The 12,556-nt window shown below is 40.2% G+C and overlaps 1 protein-coding gene across 1 annotated transcript in view; it reads left to right on the top strand.

Annotated features, from left to right (window-relative positions):
• Nucleotides 1-6,667: 6,667 nt before the first annotated feature.
• TLL2 (tolloid like 2) overlaps nt 6,668-12,556 on the top strand; it is a 67,574-nt gene continuing 61,685 nt past the window's right edge. The window contains exon 1 of the mRNA XM_089486765.1: nt 6,668-6,833. Within this exon, the coding sequence (XP_089342891.1) occupies nt 6,668-6,833 (166 nt within the window). The remainder of the gene's footprint in view (nt 6,834-12,556) is intronic.

Raw genomic sequence — 12,556 nt, forward strand, 5'->3', positions numbered from 1 at the left:
ATGACAATAACACACAGCTACACATCAATCTAAAAAGGACACTCTATTGGCTCTATAGAGTGTAATAGACAAACATTCGGCAAACCAGGTGGAGACCGCAGGAACTTATATTTGACATAATGGCAGAAATGTATCTTGGCTTGGTGCTGCCCTAGGCCTGACCTAGGTCATTGATTCAGCCACCCCCTATCACATAAGTTCACAGTGCTCCATAGTGTATATGCCTGGGTACAAGGGAGATCAGTGATCTTTCCAACTGGCCCATGCAGAAGTGGTGCACTGTAATCCAGATCTTTTGCCCAATGGAATTGGACCATACCCCTCTTTGCCCCAGCTAAAAGTGCACCACTCTTGGTACATGCCAGTCTACCTTAATTTGAATCTGACTGGTGACTACTGATGTGAACAGGTGGTGTACCCACAAAACCACTTCAGATTCATCATTGAAGTGCAAATGATTCTTCTAAGTCTTTCCACCAATTCTCTTTCAATTGTCCTTCTCCTATAAGAAATTCCCTTCAGAGGAATCACTTCACTTTATAGGAACAAAGTTCCCACGAAGGTTCCTGATGTTCACTTTGTTTCTGTGCACTGTAGCAATGCTTTCCCTTCAATTACAAAGATATTCAGCGGAACAGCTATGAGGTTATTGCTGTTCTTTATTTATAAATTAGAGCCTTTTCATACCATATCGACTTTTCCGTTCATGACAGTTTCATTGATTACAGGTGGTGCATATTGTAGACCATTGTAGAATCACCTGACAGTGAATAGGTTACAATCGTTATTTAACTGTGTGTTATTAAGAATTATGGTCAGGGTTATCCTGAAAATATGGTGCCTGAGAAGTCTTTGGATAGGCTTTATGACCAATAGAACAGAATTACCAAACACCCGGTCTCTCAGACTAAATGCCAATGTTAAAGGATACATTTCTTTGAGTTTTAAAAACTGTGTTGTAGTTGTTACGCTGTACTGTAATAAAATATGGCACTGAATAGATCTTGTAATGTGGTTGCAAGGGATAAACTGTACTTCGTCACTAGCTATGCCTCTTCCAGGGTCCAGGGGAGGCTCTGCTGGCTACTGCTGTACGGCAGCAGTAATATAGCCCTTTGTTACCCACCGAGAACCTGCCGAAATGTGGTTAGGGGCTATAGCAAGAGGATCTGTTTATTAGGGGGAAACACGGAGTTCTATCCAGTACAGATCAAAGATTATTATTATTCAAATGGGGTGCTAGGACAAAAACGCCAAAAAACAAGGAATTGTATAGTGCACAAAATAAATAGGAGTGTGTGCGTATGTGTTACCATCCTTGATGGGGAAAAGGCATTAAATGAGCAGGGGTCTTTTGTTTGAATGGCGACCCCTGTGGACATTGTTCCCCATCTGGGTAGGCTAGCCCCATTCTCATTGCAGAATCATATTTATTTGCAGATCTGTATATTGCCATTATAGGCAGTCATATAATATTTTAGTTACGTTCCAAAGTCAAACACCAAACTGGGCTGATTCTTCATGACAATGCTAATGAAGTCCTGCTTATGCCAATGAGGTAATTTGCCCCTCTGGACAAAGACATAAACTGTGTCAACTTTGAGTAAAGACTCCATTCCCCTATAGGCGATATTTAGTCACAAGGTCCCTGAGTGATTAAGGCTTTCCATTGTTTACCGCACAACAGCCTGATAAGAACTTAGTGTGTTTGTATAATATATTTGCCAAAGATAACAAACTTGAAGCCACTATACAGCGGCTACAAACATTATATTTTGTGAAAACTCAAAATTACAACACAATTTTTTAAAACAGTTTTAAATGATACTGGTATTTAAAACAAATCATCATGTTGGGTTCCTCTTCAAATAGTTTCTGTCACCACAGTTAATTCTCCTGTGTTAAAGTAAGGATACCCTTAAAGTGGTTCTTGAGGACAGCTTTTGGAGAGCTCCTGATACAGAACATGTCTGCCATATCACCTTATTTGAACCAAGCATCAACTGTGGGAATTGCAGCTATAGAATGGTTTTCTATGCAAACAATTGGCCCTTTGTGCTTTTACAGTCCATTACTTAAGCCCTACTGAAGGAAACACAACATGAAATGCATGTGCTGGATTACAGCCAGAAACAGCGTTTGGTACAGCACAATGCCTGAGCCGGGGAGGGGATATCACCAGTGCCAATTACTCTTTTGCACAGAAGAATTAGATACCGTACTGCAGGAATATGCAACCTCTGTCTCACTAGGTGATGTTGAACTTCAAACCCTAATATTACTAACCATACTGTGGCTGTTAATGACTCCTAAGTATAATTTAAATAGAGGATTAAGGTATTTTCTTCAATTTAAATTTAAATTCAAAGCTGACAATACTTTAAACTTTGAAGCAATATTATAGTCTATCTTCATTTGGATCCACTCGTTCTTAAGCACTTTTACTATAGTGTTCTAGTTGGCAGATGCTGATCAGCTGAAGTTGATCCAAAATCTAGCTTGAGCCACAGACCTTCCTGGCTGGAGCTTCTTAAATTTTAGGAGCCTGTTACTAGGAAAGTAAGAATGGAAAAAAATATCATATATATCATAAATTAAAAATGTCTGAAGACCTGGTATTGTGGTTAATATTAGACTGCAACAGTGTTGCGGAGGGTGAAAGCCTTTAGAATTGCCAAATTTTAGATGGTTCCACGCAATCCCAACCCAAATCACTAGAGCTCTGGCTACACCGCCATAACTTTGGCCACAGTGGAGAGACAAGACACAAGTATGTGTGAATTGATTTGAATCACCTGGGCCCAATTCAATTTAATCCCCTACAGGTTCATCTTCCAATAGTATTTAGTAACTCCACAAACATTTTTCTTTCAATAAATGTCCTTCTTGCGCTGCTACTATAATTTACCTAATACCAGCCACACTATAATATTTAGGTGAAATTTCAACATACAAAGATTATTCTGCTAAGGCATTATGCTGTATGTAATCCGCATTATCTTTGTAATGGCTCCCAAATTGGTCTGTTTCTAAGATTATACATTCTTTACTTTAGTCCAGATGCAAAGCAAAATTATCCAGTACAGAATAGAGGAGTTGTTCACCAAGCTTGTTAGGCAACTGTGGTTTCTCATCAACTCCAGCTGTAGCTCACATAGTCCAATGACCTTTTACTTACTTGGCTAGATATGTTTGGAAGTTGAGAATAATATCTTAACTGGTAGGTCTAAAAAATAAAGCCTTCTGCTTAACACTGAGAGATGACACTATAATGATGGATGTGGAATAATAGGAAGGTGATCGCTTTTAATTATCCCCAATGTGAAGAAGGAACCAGTAGTCATAAATAACCAGTCTATGATGTTGCAAAACCGGACTATAATCTCTCATTTATAGAGCAACAGATAGGGGAGGGCTGGCACTTCCTTGTCTGAGGATACAGGTACAGATGAGTGTCCCTTTGGCCATTGCCCCTCCCCCCAGTAACATACACACATACACACTCACATTAACACATACTCACTGGATCACCACACATTACATGTCACTACACATGCATCATAACCCTACCACTCCTGGAGTGTAGCTCTTTATTATAGCGGCAAGTAAACCCTATATTTACTGCCGACTCCGAGTCCCATAAGAATGCGGGACATAATGGCGCACTCTTGGAATTTCTTTAGCATGTAGGATGAGAATTTCCTGTCCAATACTATATATGGATCTTGAATGTGTTTGTGCATGGTAAGTAGTCTTTTTTTCATGTTAATAATCCTTGTTTGGCTAGATTTTCATCATTATAGACTGCTTCCATTATTAGGTTTGAATTTTTTTAATATGGTGTCGTGTTGACTATTCAAGAATAATGTGAAATAGAGGTAGAGGGAATAGAGTCCTTGAGATTTAAAACTGTGATCCAGCAATCACATGCACAAGTTCTAAAATACCGTATTTGCTCGATTATAAGACAAGTTTTTTTTCCAGAACAAATGCTCTGAAAAATATCCCTTGTCTTATATTTGATGTTGTCTTATAATCAGATCTCAAATAGAGGTCTGACTACAAGACTAAGATCCAGATCACCCACGGCACTGCAGGGGACCTGGATACTCTCTGGTAACCTCTGCTGCTGCCAGCAATTCCTCTGGGGGCTTCTATGACAGAGCGCTGGGGTGACATGACCTTCTGGTGCTCCATCATAGAAGCCCCAGCGGAAATGCCCTTGTTTGCGTGCATCTGCTTCCTTCTCCCTGGCAGCCGGTGAACGTCTGCGCAATGCAACCTCCGCTGCTGCCGGCACTTCCGCCATGGCTTATATGAGGGAGCACCGGCGTGACACAAACTTCAGGTGCTCAGTCATAGAAGTCCCAGGGGAACTAACGGGCAGCAGGGAGTCTGAAGTACAGGGAAAAGTCTGGGGAAGCATTGGTATGTTGGGGGGGGGGGGGGAAGAGTGGCATATAGGGGTTTAAAAGACATTTCTGTAGGAAGAGTGGCATATAGAGGGTTAAAGGGCCTTTCTCTAGGGGGAGTGGCATATAGGGGGTTAAAGGCATATCAGGGAGGTATAGGGAATATCTGGGGGGCAGAGTGGCATATCAGGGAGGCAGAGTGGCATATAGGGGGTATAAGGCATTTCTGGGGCAGCGAGACATAGCACAGAGGCAGAATGGCATGCAAGGGGGGTATAAGGCATATCTGGGGGGCAGAGCGGGAAGCCTGGGGGCAGATGTGCATAACTGGGGGGTAGGTTGGCAAATAAAAGGAAAACAAACAAATCATTTTTCTCAATGGTAGTTTTTATTAAATATGAAAATAGTTTACATGTGAATTTTAAATTAATATTAAAATTTTGGGGGGTTGTCTTGTAATCAAGCAAATATGGTAGTTTACTTGGTTAAAGTTCAACTGTTCCTTCTACCGTATTAATTATTCTTATTATTTATTGATTTATATAGCTCCATCATATTCCACAGCACTGTACAATGGGTAAACAGGACATAAGTACTATATAACATAACACTTTGTCTTAAAGAAACAAAAGATGAGGAGAGTCCTGTTTAATTGAGTTTACAATCTAAAGATCATATTTTCACTTTGAGATCCTTGGAGTAGAGACATTGTTTTTTCTGTTTTGTGCCAATTGTCTTTTTTTTCCTTCCTCACTGGTATAAACGAGAAACATGACATTTGGAACATTAAAGAGTGAAGGTGCCTTGTAAAATCATGTTGCACTATTTTCTGTTAGTACAAAAATTGTTTAGAAAGGGCCCTTCCAATCTGGAACGGATGTGTGTGAACATGGATGTGTAAGTGTGTGAGCATGGAGTGTGTAAATGTGGTGACATGGAGTCTGTGTTAGCATGAGTGGTGTCAGAGGAAATGTGTGTATTCGTGAGTATGAGTAAGTGTGTAATTTGTCTAAGTGTGTTTATATATGAGTGTTTTGAAGCAAATATGGCACAGATAAGCTATATTGGGGGACACTGACAAGCTGGGGGCAGAGACGGTATAGAAAGGCTGTTTGGGGTTAAGATAGCACTGATAGGCTTATTGGGGGGAAAAATGTCCACTTACGCTCTCTCATTCTCCTTCACTCTCTAATGCTCTCTAAATGTTTCCCTACCTTCTCTGCTGAACGCTTCTGCTTCCACATATTCTTGTTCTTCATCTCATCCGCATCTCTGAGGACATAACTTGGCATGAACTTCTATCAAACTAGTGGCAGTGTGGGAGCGATACAGGGACTTCTTGCCTGCGCCACTATTTGGTCCACAGCAGGACCTGCCAGGCGATTTCTGGCAACCCATAAAGCATCCATTTCACAGAAACTTAGGTTAAAATGGCACCCTGAGGTGCGACAGGTATTTCCTCTATATATATATATATATATATATATATATAGCCCTTGAGATCCAACTCCAGTTCCCCAAAAGGTCTGTGAAAACTGGCACTGCCAGAACAAGTGAAGGGGTCTCCTTTACCACCATGCTGGGGCAGAGTCCACATCTGCACAGCCTCTTGGCATTAATAAACCTTATATATCTATTATATATATATATATATATATATATATATTATACACAAACATACATACATACACTCACTATAGATAATGTAGACGAATACATCGAAAAGCACTGTGTTTTTTAAGTAATGCTATAAAAGCAACATCCTCGCTTTTGGCTGTGCCAGTACCCCCGAGGTGTGTGTTCGGTGGGCTGCTCGAGCTGTAATCAGACCCCCTTTCCCCACTGGATGATGTGCAGTGTTTGCAGGGACCGGCCTCCCTGATTGGGTGAAGAGAGTCAGAGGCCGGTGAAGAGCGACCCGGGGAAAACGTGATCCAGAAAGCGGAGCAGCAGCGAGACCATCTCCCCGAGCACTGCACCGAGAGACCACCGCAAACACCGCCTCCAGGACCGCGCCCCCGGCTAATACCGCCCCCACCATCAAGTACCCCATAAACGCCGCCTGCTGCACCGAACTTGCACAACTATCTTTTCTTTAAGTCCCCCGCATTAAGCCCTCGTTCCCATACCAACGACCCGATACATCCTGGATCTCCCCCACCATCCCTGATCCAGCTGCACCAGACCCGTCATCTTCTGCAGCAAAGCACCACTGAGCCTCGTCGTTCCTGCAAAGTTAACTTTTCTTCCCAGCAATGAGCTGTGGGACCCATGTGGGGACTCTGGGCACGCTGACATCTGTAGCGCTGACCTTGCTGTGGGTGATCTGCCTGAGCCTGGAGCTGGATTATGATTCTGATTTTGATTACTTGCTGGAGGATAACATTGATGAGTTTGAATACATGGATCCCTGCAAGGCCGGTAGGTGGATGCGCTGTTTCTGATGTGGGAAACGATCTCTCCTTTTGCAATATTGCCATTGAAATGCAAATCGATCTCTGCATAGTTTGCATGTTTATGAATCGGTTTCCGTGGTGTGGCACTGTTGCATTGGTAGCCTTGTGCATCTTCCACAATCATTGGGAATCACCTTTCAGATGCAGGCAATACGTGTTTATAATGACTCATTTCGAGCCGTTCCTGTGAGTTTTGGAATCCCAGTGCTAGGAAACTTTGTTCTGCATCTGAATTCTACAAATGATCTACATATTTAGAAATCTAGTCATTTGATTAGTAATATTTTGACTTTTCATCTGCTGACACTTTTCCAAGATAGTGATGAGAGCCTAGGAGAGTTTGACTTGATATAGTTGCTGATGACAGTTAACATGTATCGAAAATCACAACATATTTAAATATCACAACTTTTTGAAGATCGTTTACATTGTTTCATGTTTTGTGTTCACAGTAATAGGAATTTGCACCAAAACAAATCCATTGTTTTTTTATGTAGGTTGACATATAGTGTGAAGAATTTTAGTTGCTTACTACACTAAAAAAGATCAAAATACAATGACACAAAAATACAATTTTATTCAGTGTAAAGAGTGAACATCTACTGTTAGGTTAATCAGACCTTCAGATTGAACAAATCTATAAACCTACTCTGTGGACACCAGTGATTCTAATAATGCATCTCTGTTTATTTTTTCCATGAATGTCCTTAATTGAAAGGTTGTTTGAAACAATAGCCTTTTACACTCTCAACATTAATAATTAGTGTACCAACTAGTGGAAAACCAGTGTACCAACCAGTGGAAAACTTTTCAGACACATGTTTCGGTGTCAACAAGTGTCACAAAAAGCATTAAGGTTTAAGAACATTCAAGCTTTTAGGTATACAAGAGCTTCAGCAAAGGCCCTTTGGATCAGTAGGGAGGCAAGTAAAATCTTACATTGTGACCTGTTTATACTTAAAAAGAATGGACATTCTTCTGTACACATGACATCAGGAATTTGAACTTTTTTAAGGTGGTGCTGTTGCTCAGTCTTAATGTGAAAAGAAAGAGTAGAACATTGTGGCTTCTAACCAAGCATAAGTTGTCAATGTTGATCTTAATAACAAAGAACATAGGGGTTTTAAGGCATCCTCTCCAGACAATAGGTAATTCTGCCAAGGAAGGATTCCAAGATACTGATTGAGACCATTTTCAGCAGAATAAACATTTGAACAGGGACACACCGTTACTTAATAGAAGGTTTATTTCTTTGAGTATTCACGGAACTCTTTGGAGAAAAGGGGACATCTTAGCATACTCGAGTTTCCCTTGGAAGTCAATAAAGATTCTGCTTTGGGAATGTTGACATGCCATGAACTGTGGCATTATACAGGTGCACTTCACTTCTCTATAAGGGAAGCCAAATTTGACCCATTATAATATGCGGGACCTGTTCTTAAAGAGGTTTGGGAGATAAATCTATTTGGGAGTCATCTATTACAGAGAAAAAAAACATAGCAGTGATGATGTTTGAGAAATGATACGTGGGTTATCCTCTAGATCATTAGATGACAGGGATCATGTTGATAAAGTACATTTATTAATTCAAGTTTAAAAATAATTATGAAACATTATGTAAGGCTGATAACGTATATGTGCTAATCAGGCTCTAATCAGGCTCTCCAGTAAAATTCTAAACTTGAATTAGTTAAAGTCAGCATCCATGAATACTGGTGAAACGTTGGTGATTATGGGCTGCCATGCACCATTCAAGTACCAGCTACTTGAAAACGCCACATGCAGGATAGCATAAGTTAAGCTATAGCCAGCAAATATTATGCTTGTACAACCAGAAATAATGGCATTTACAGTCGTTCCCGGTAGATATTGTACTATTAAGTGGCTGGGGAGTAGATGGTGAATAGGTTCTGTTTTGCAGAAGATGCCCAACAGCTAAACAGCGTGTGACACAAGATCAAGTGCATACAATGCATACTTCCTTTAACTGTTGCAGGTGCATTTAAAGGAACAGCTATGTCTAAACAATATTTTTTATTATTGTTTTCAATATTAAAGCGTAAGAACCCTAGCCTTTTCATGGTATTGCTGAACCTAAATGAAAGAGTCAGAGCCCATGCTACCCTGTGTGAACATGGGTCAATCCTGGATGCTACTGCCTGAGTAACACCTGAGACACCAGATTCTTGGATTTCAGAAAGATGGAAGCTTCTCTGCATGGACCATCAAGTAGACAACCTTCCTGTATGTAATATAAAAGAGCAATTTGTTTCACTTACTGGCATGTACCGTCAGGTGCAGTTTTATTGGAGATATATATTGTCTGCATTTCTACTGTTCTCATTAGTACAAAATTATAATTTTTTTCAAATCTTTATATTTAAAGATTGACTGGACAGGCAGGGACTCTTGACTCTGTAAAGATGGCCACTGGATGCACACACACATTATAGTTTTTAGTTGAACTATACAATTAATTTTTTTGAGTTCCATGGAATCCAAGAATGTGTATTAAGTAATGAAACCTACTACAACTTTATAATTTAGGATGGATTATAAATAAATCCAGCCCTGATTATTAGGATCTTAATCTGTATTGTGTTTTAAACAATAGCAAGATAAACATGCAATCAGAACAAATCAGTAGGGATTATTATTAAAACAACAGTATCGGTGGAGAGGTTGTTGCAGATGTGGAAATACGCAGGGGAAAGAGACCACCAATGAATTGTCGTTTAAATATTGTAGCCTCGCTGCATTTCAGCTATTAGCATGTCACATCCTGAAATGAACATGTTATAATCATACGAATGATGGATGAATTTGGCGGCAAGAGGTTGCAGAGTTGGAAAACCAGTTTGGTCTAACGTTCACGCTACTCCTCCCATTCCTGGCTAATCAGACTAATGGACAATGGAGCTAAAGGGTACAACTCCAAGTCTGTCTTCAAAGTGTCATACAAAAATATATTTTTCTATAGCAAGTGGAGAATGGAGGGGGGGGGGCTCTTAAATTACATAGAAAGCAACAGACTTAAAAATAGGTCATAATACTGCATTTTTAAGCTGCAAACCTAGAGCCCTTGGAACAAAACTGGAGTGTTCCCAGGTACTTGAGATTGTGGGGCTCTATGGTTCTTTGATCTACATGAAAATTAAACGTTTGCAAGATTGGCCCAAAAAGTAATTTTCAAAACTTGCCTTTCTGTGTTATTAAGTATGGATGTCTACCATAGTTCTAGCTCCCCTGTCCATATTCAACTGTTTTTGCATCATGTTAGTCCTGTGTAACTCTTTGCTGTCAAATATTGTATCTGTGTGTATCAAGCATACACATGGCTATGTCGCTATTCTGTTCCTTTAAAAAAACAATCGCATACAAACCCATGCAGTAATTGCAAATTGTAATTAAAGACTTGTGTAGTGGGTGTGTAGGGATTTTTTGTGCGTCTGTATATTTAGAAGCACTTGGGGGCAGGAAGGGGAAGGTGTGCCGCACTATCTAATCTTTTGTTTCTGAGCCGGCACTAATAATGGTGTGTTTAGCACCTGTCCATCTATGAAAGGAAGATAGAACTTGGAGGCCATTCAGTTGTCATGTATAAACTGCTTCACAAATGGCTGTTACCTTTACTACAACAATGCAAGGGATGATAAATTCACCGTGAAATCATGTGGTGGGTTGAAAGGGTACACAGGGTCTGCACGGCCAATTATAGGAGCCATTACTCACCACTGCTGCTCAGTTACATTTTTATGATTTCCCTGAGCCTCCCAATTGCTTTACAAGTGAACTGCCAACTTTTGTTGTTTTGTTCCCATAGGAAATAGTGAAAAACAATCAAAATGTATTGTTAGTATAAAAAAAGTAAACTAAAAGACCTTCTTAAATTTGATTTGTCTGAACCTGTATATCACAATAGATGCATCCTGTGGAGTCAAACAGATGTTAAAATACCCTCTGGCATATTCAGAAATACTCAGTCAGTCCTGACAATCAGGCACATGCCCAGGACAAATCTTAATAGGTGTCCTGATTATTGGGACTGCCCCAGCTGTGCATGCACAATGCCTGAAATGGGCACTGCACATAAGATCAATTGGTTGAGAAGAGTTGATGCAGTGAGATGGTATTCAAGAAAATGCAACACTATAACTGTGTGCTATTAAAGCATAGGTGAGTCCTTGTCGTAGAGAAACTTTAGTGGTGCTGACCCTTTATGAGTTAAGGGTGAGATAAAGCATTTACTGGGGTCTAAAGGTGGGCAATTTCATGATGTTCTATGGACCTTCACAAACGTTGCCACAGACACTGATGTCCTTGTACAGAGACTTTGCCTGTCCCTGACGACACCATAATGTGGTTGAGGCCTTGGCTACAGATTTACATTTCCATGCCGGGATTTACATAAAACTCGAACCATAACGTATACAACCTGCCAGCACGACACACAAACAGTCGCTTATACGAAATCTGAGTCTGTTTTAATGGCAGCTCCCACATGGTGCCAGCTACGGCTGAGCATCGTCTCTGTTAGAAGGCTATCCTAGACTGCACCTGCTGGGGGGTGACATATTATGCAGCCCTTTCTTAGATTCGCCCCATAGAAACCACTGTTTATGAAACATTAATCTTTATTCTAACATTATTATAGTTTGCATTCTAAATACTGGTTATTCCGACAGACCTTTTGTGATTGTGTTTTTAGAAATGTTTATTATGATATATTTAAATGTAATAACATATTTTTTGTAATCTACCATGTGTTTAACCTGTGCTTGCCATTCTTTAAAAGATATCCAAGGTGAAACATCCAAGCTGTCAGAGTATCTACTCGGCACACACTTGGGTGGATAACAACAAAAACAACAATCCAGGATTTTTCAGGGACACCCCAGCCATCATATGCCCTTTAATGCATATGATAACTGTGTCCCTTTTAAATAACTGTTTTGTCCACCTCTTGCAAATCTACAAAGGGAGTTCCAAGAATCCTTTCTTTGCATTTGCCTTTTCCCCACCCTCCATCTCTAAGCTTGCAGGAGATGCTCTAGGCGGCACACAACCCCAGCAAGCTGCCAGCAAGCTCCAGGGCTGGCTAGCACGTGATCTTTATGGAGCTTACAAGACCTAAATGCACAAAAGTACTCCCAATAACTTCAGTGGGAGCACTTTCTAGCTGTGACCTCTCCTAAAGCTAAGTACTTTTTTTAATACACATTCAGAAATGCTTACTAAAAAATTACTTTATTTGGAACCCCAAATAAAGTAATGCAGGAAACAATAGCAATCAAATTCATGCCATCCGTAGTATGTTGAGCAGTCAATAAGAGTGTAACATTACACATAAACGAGCAAGCTGCATATAATAAACAATTTGTATCATTCCTCCTTTTTAGACCCAATCTCATATTACATCATGTCAGAACTTGCTGCATTTTGGCATCTAATTATTATGATTTTAATCACCAGTAATACAGGCCAATGGCCCCCTCTATTTAAACCCCTGCCCGTGCTCTGTAAGTTCCACATTTCGGTCCCGAGTTATTCAGAGCACTGCACTTTGGATAGCTGTGTATGCTGTACTTTTAAGTTTACTGAAATCCTTTTAAGCTTTTTCTATAGTTCATTAATCATTATGCGCATGGCCAGTTGTAAAAGAGAAGTGTGTGTAGGTCAGGAACATAA

Source organism: Sceloporus occidentalis, unplaced genomic scaffold, assembly GCF_023333645.1.
Source record: "Sceloporus occidentalis isolate IW3139 unplaced genomic scaffold, rSceOcc1.0.p SCAF_30, whole genome shotgun sequence".
Taxonomy (NCBI): domain Eukaryota; kingdom Metazoa; phylum Chordata; class Lepidosauria; order Squamata; family Phrynosomatidae; genus Sceloporus; species Sceloporus occidentalis.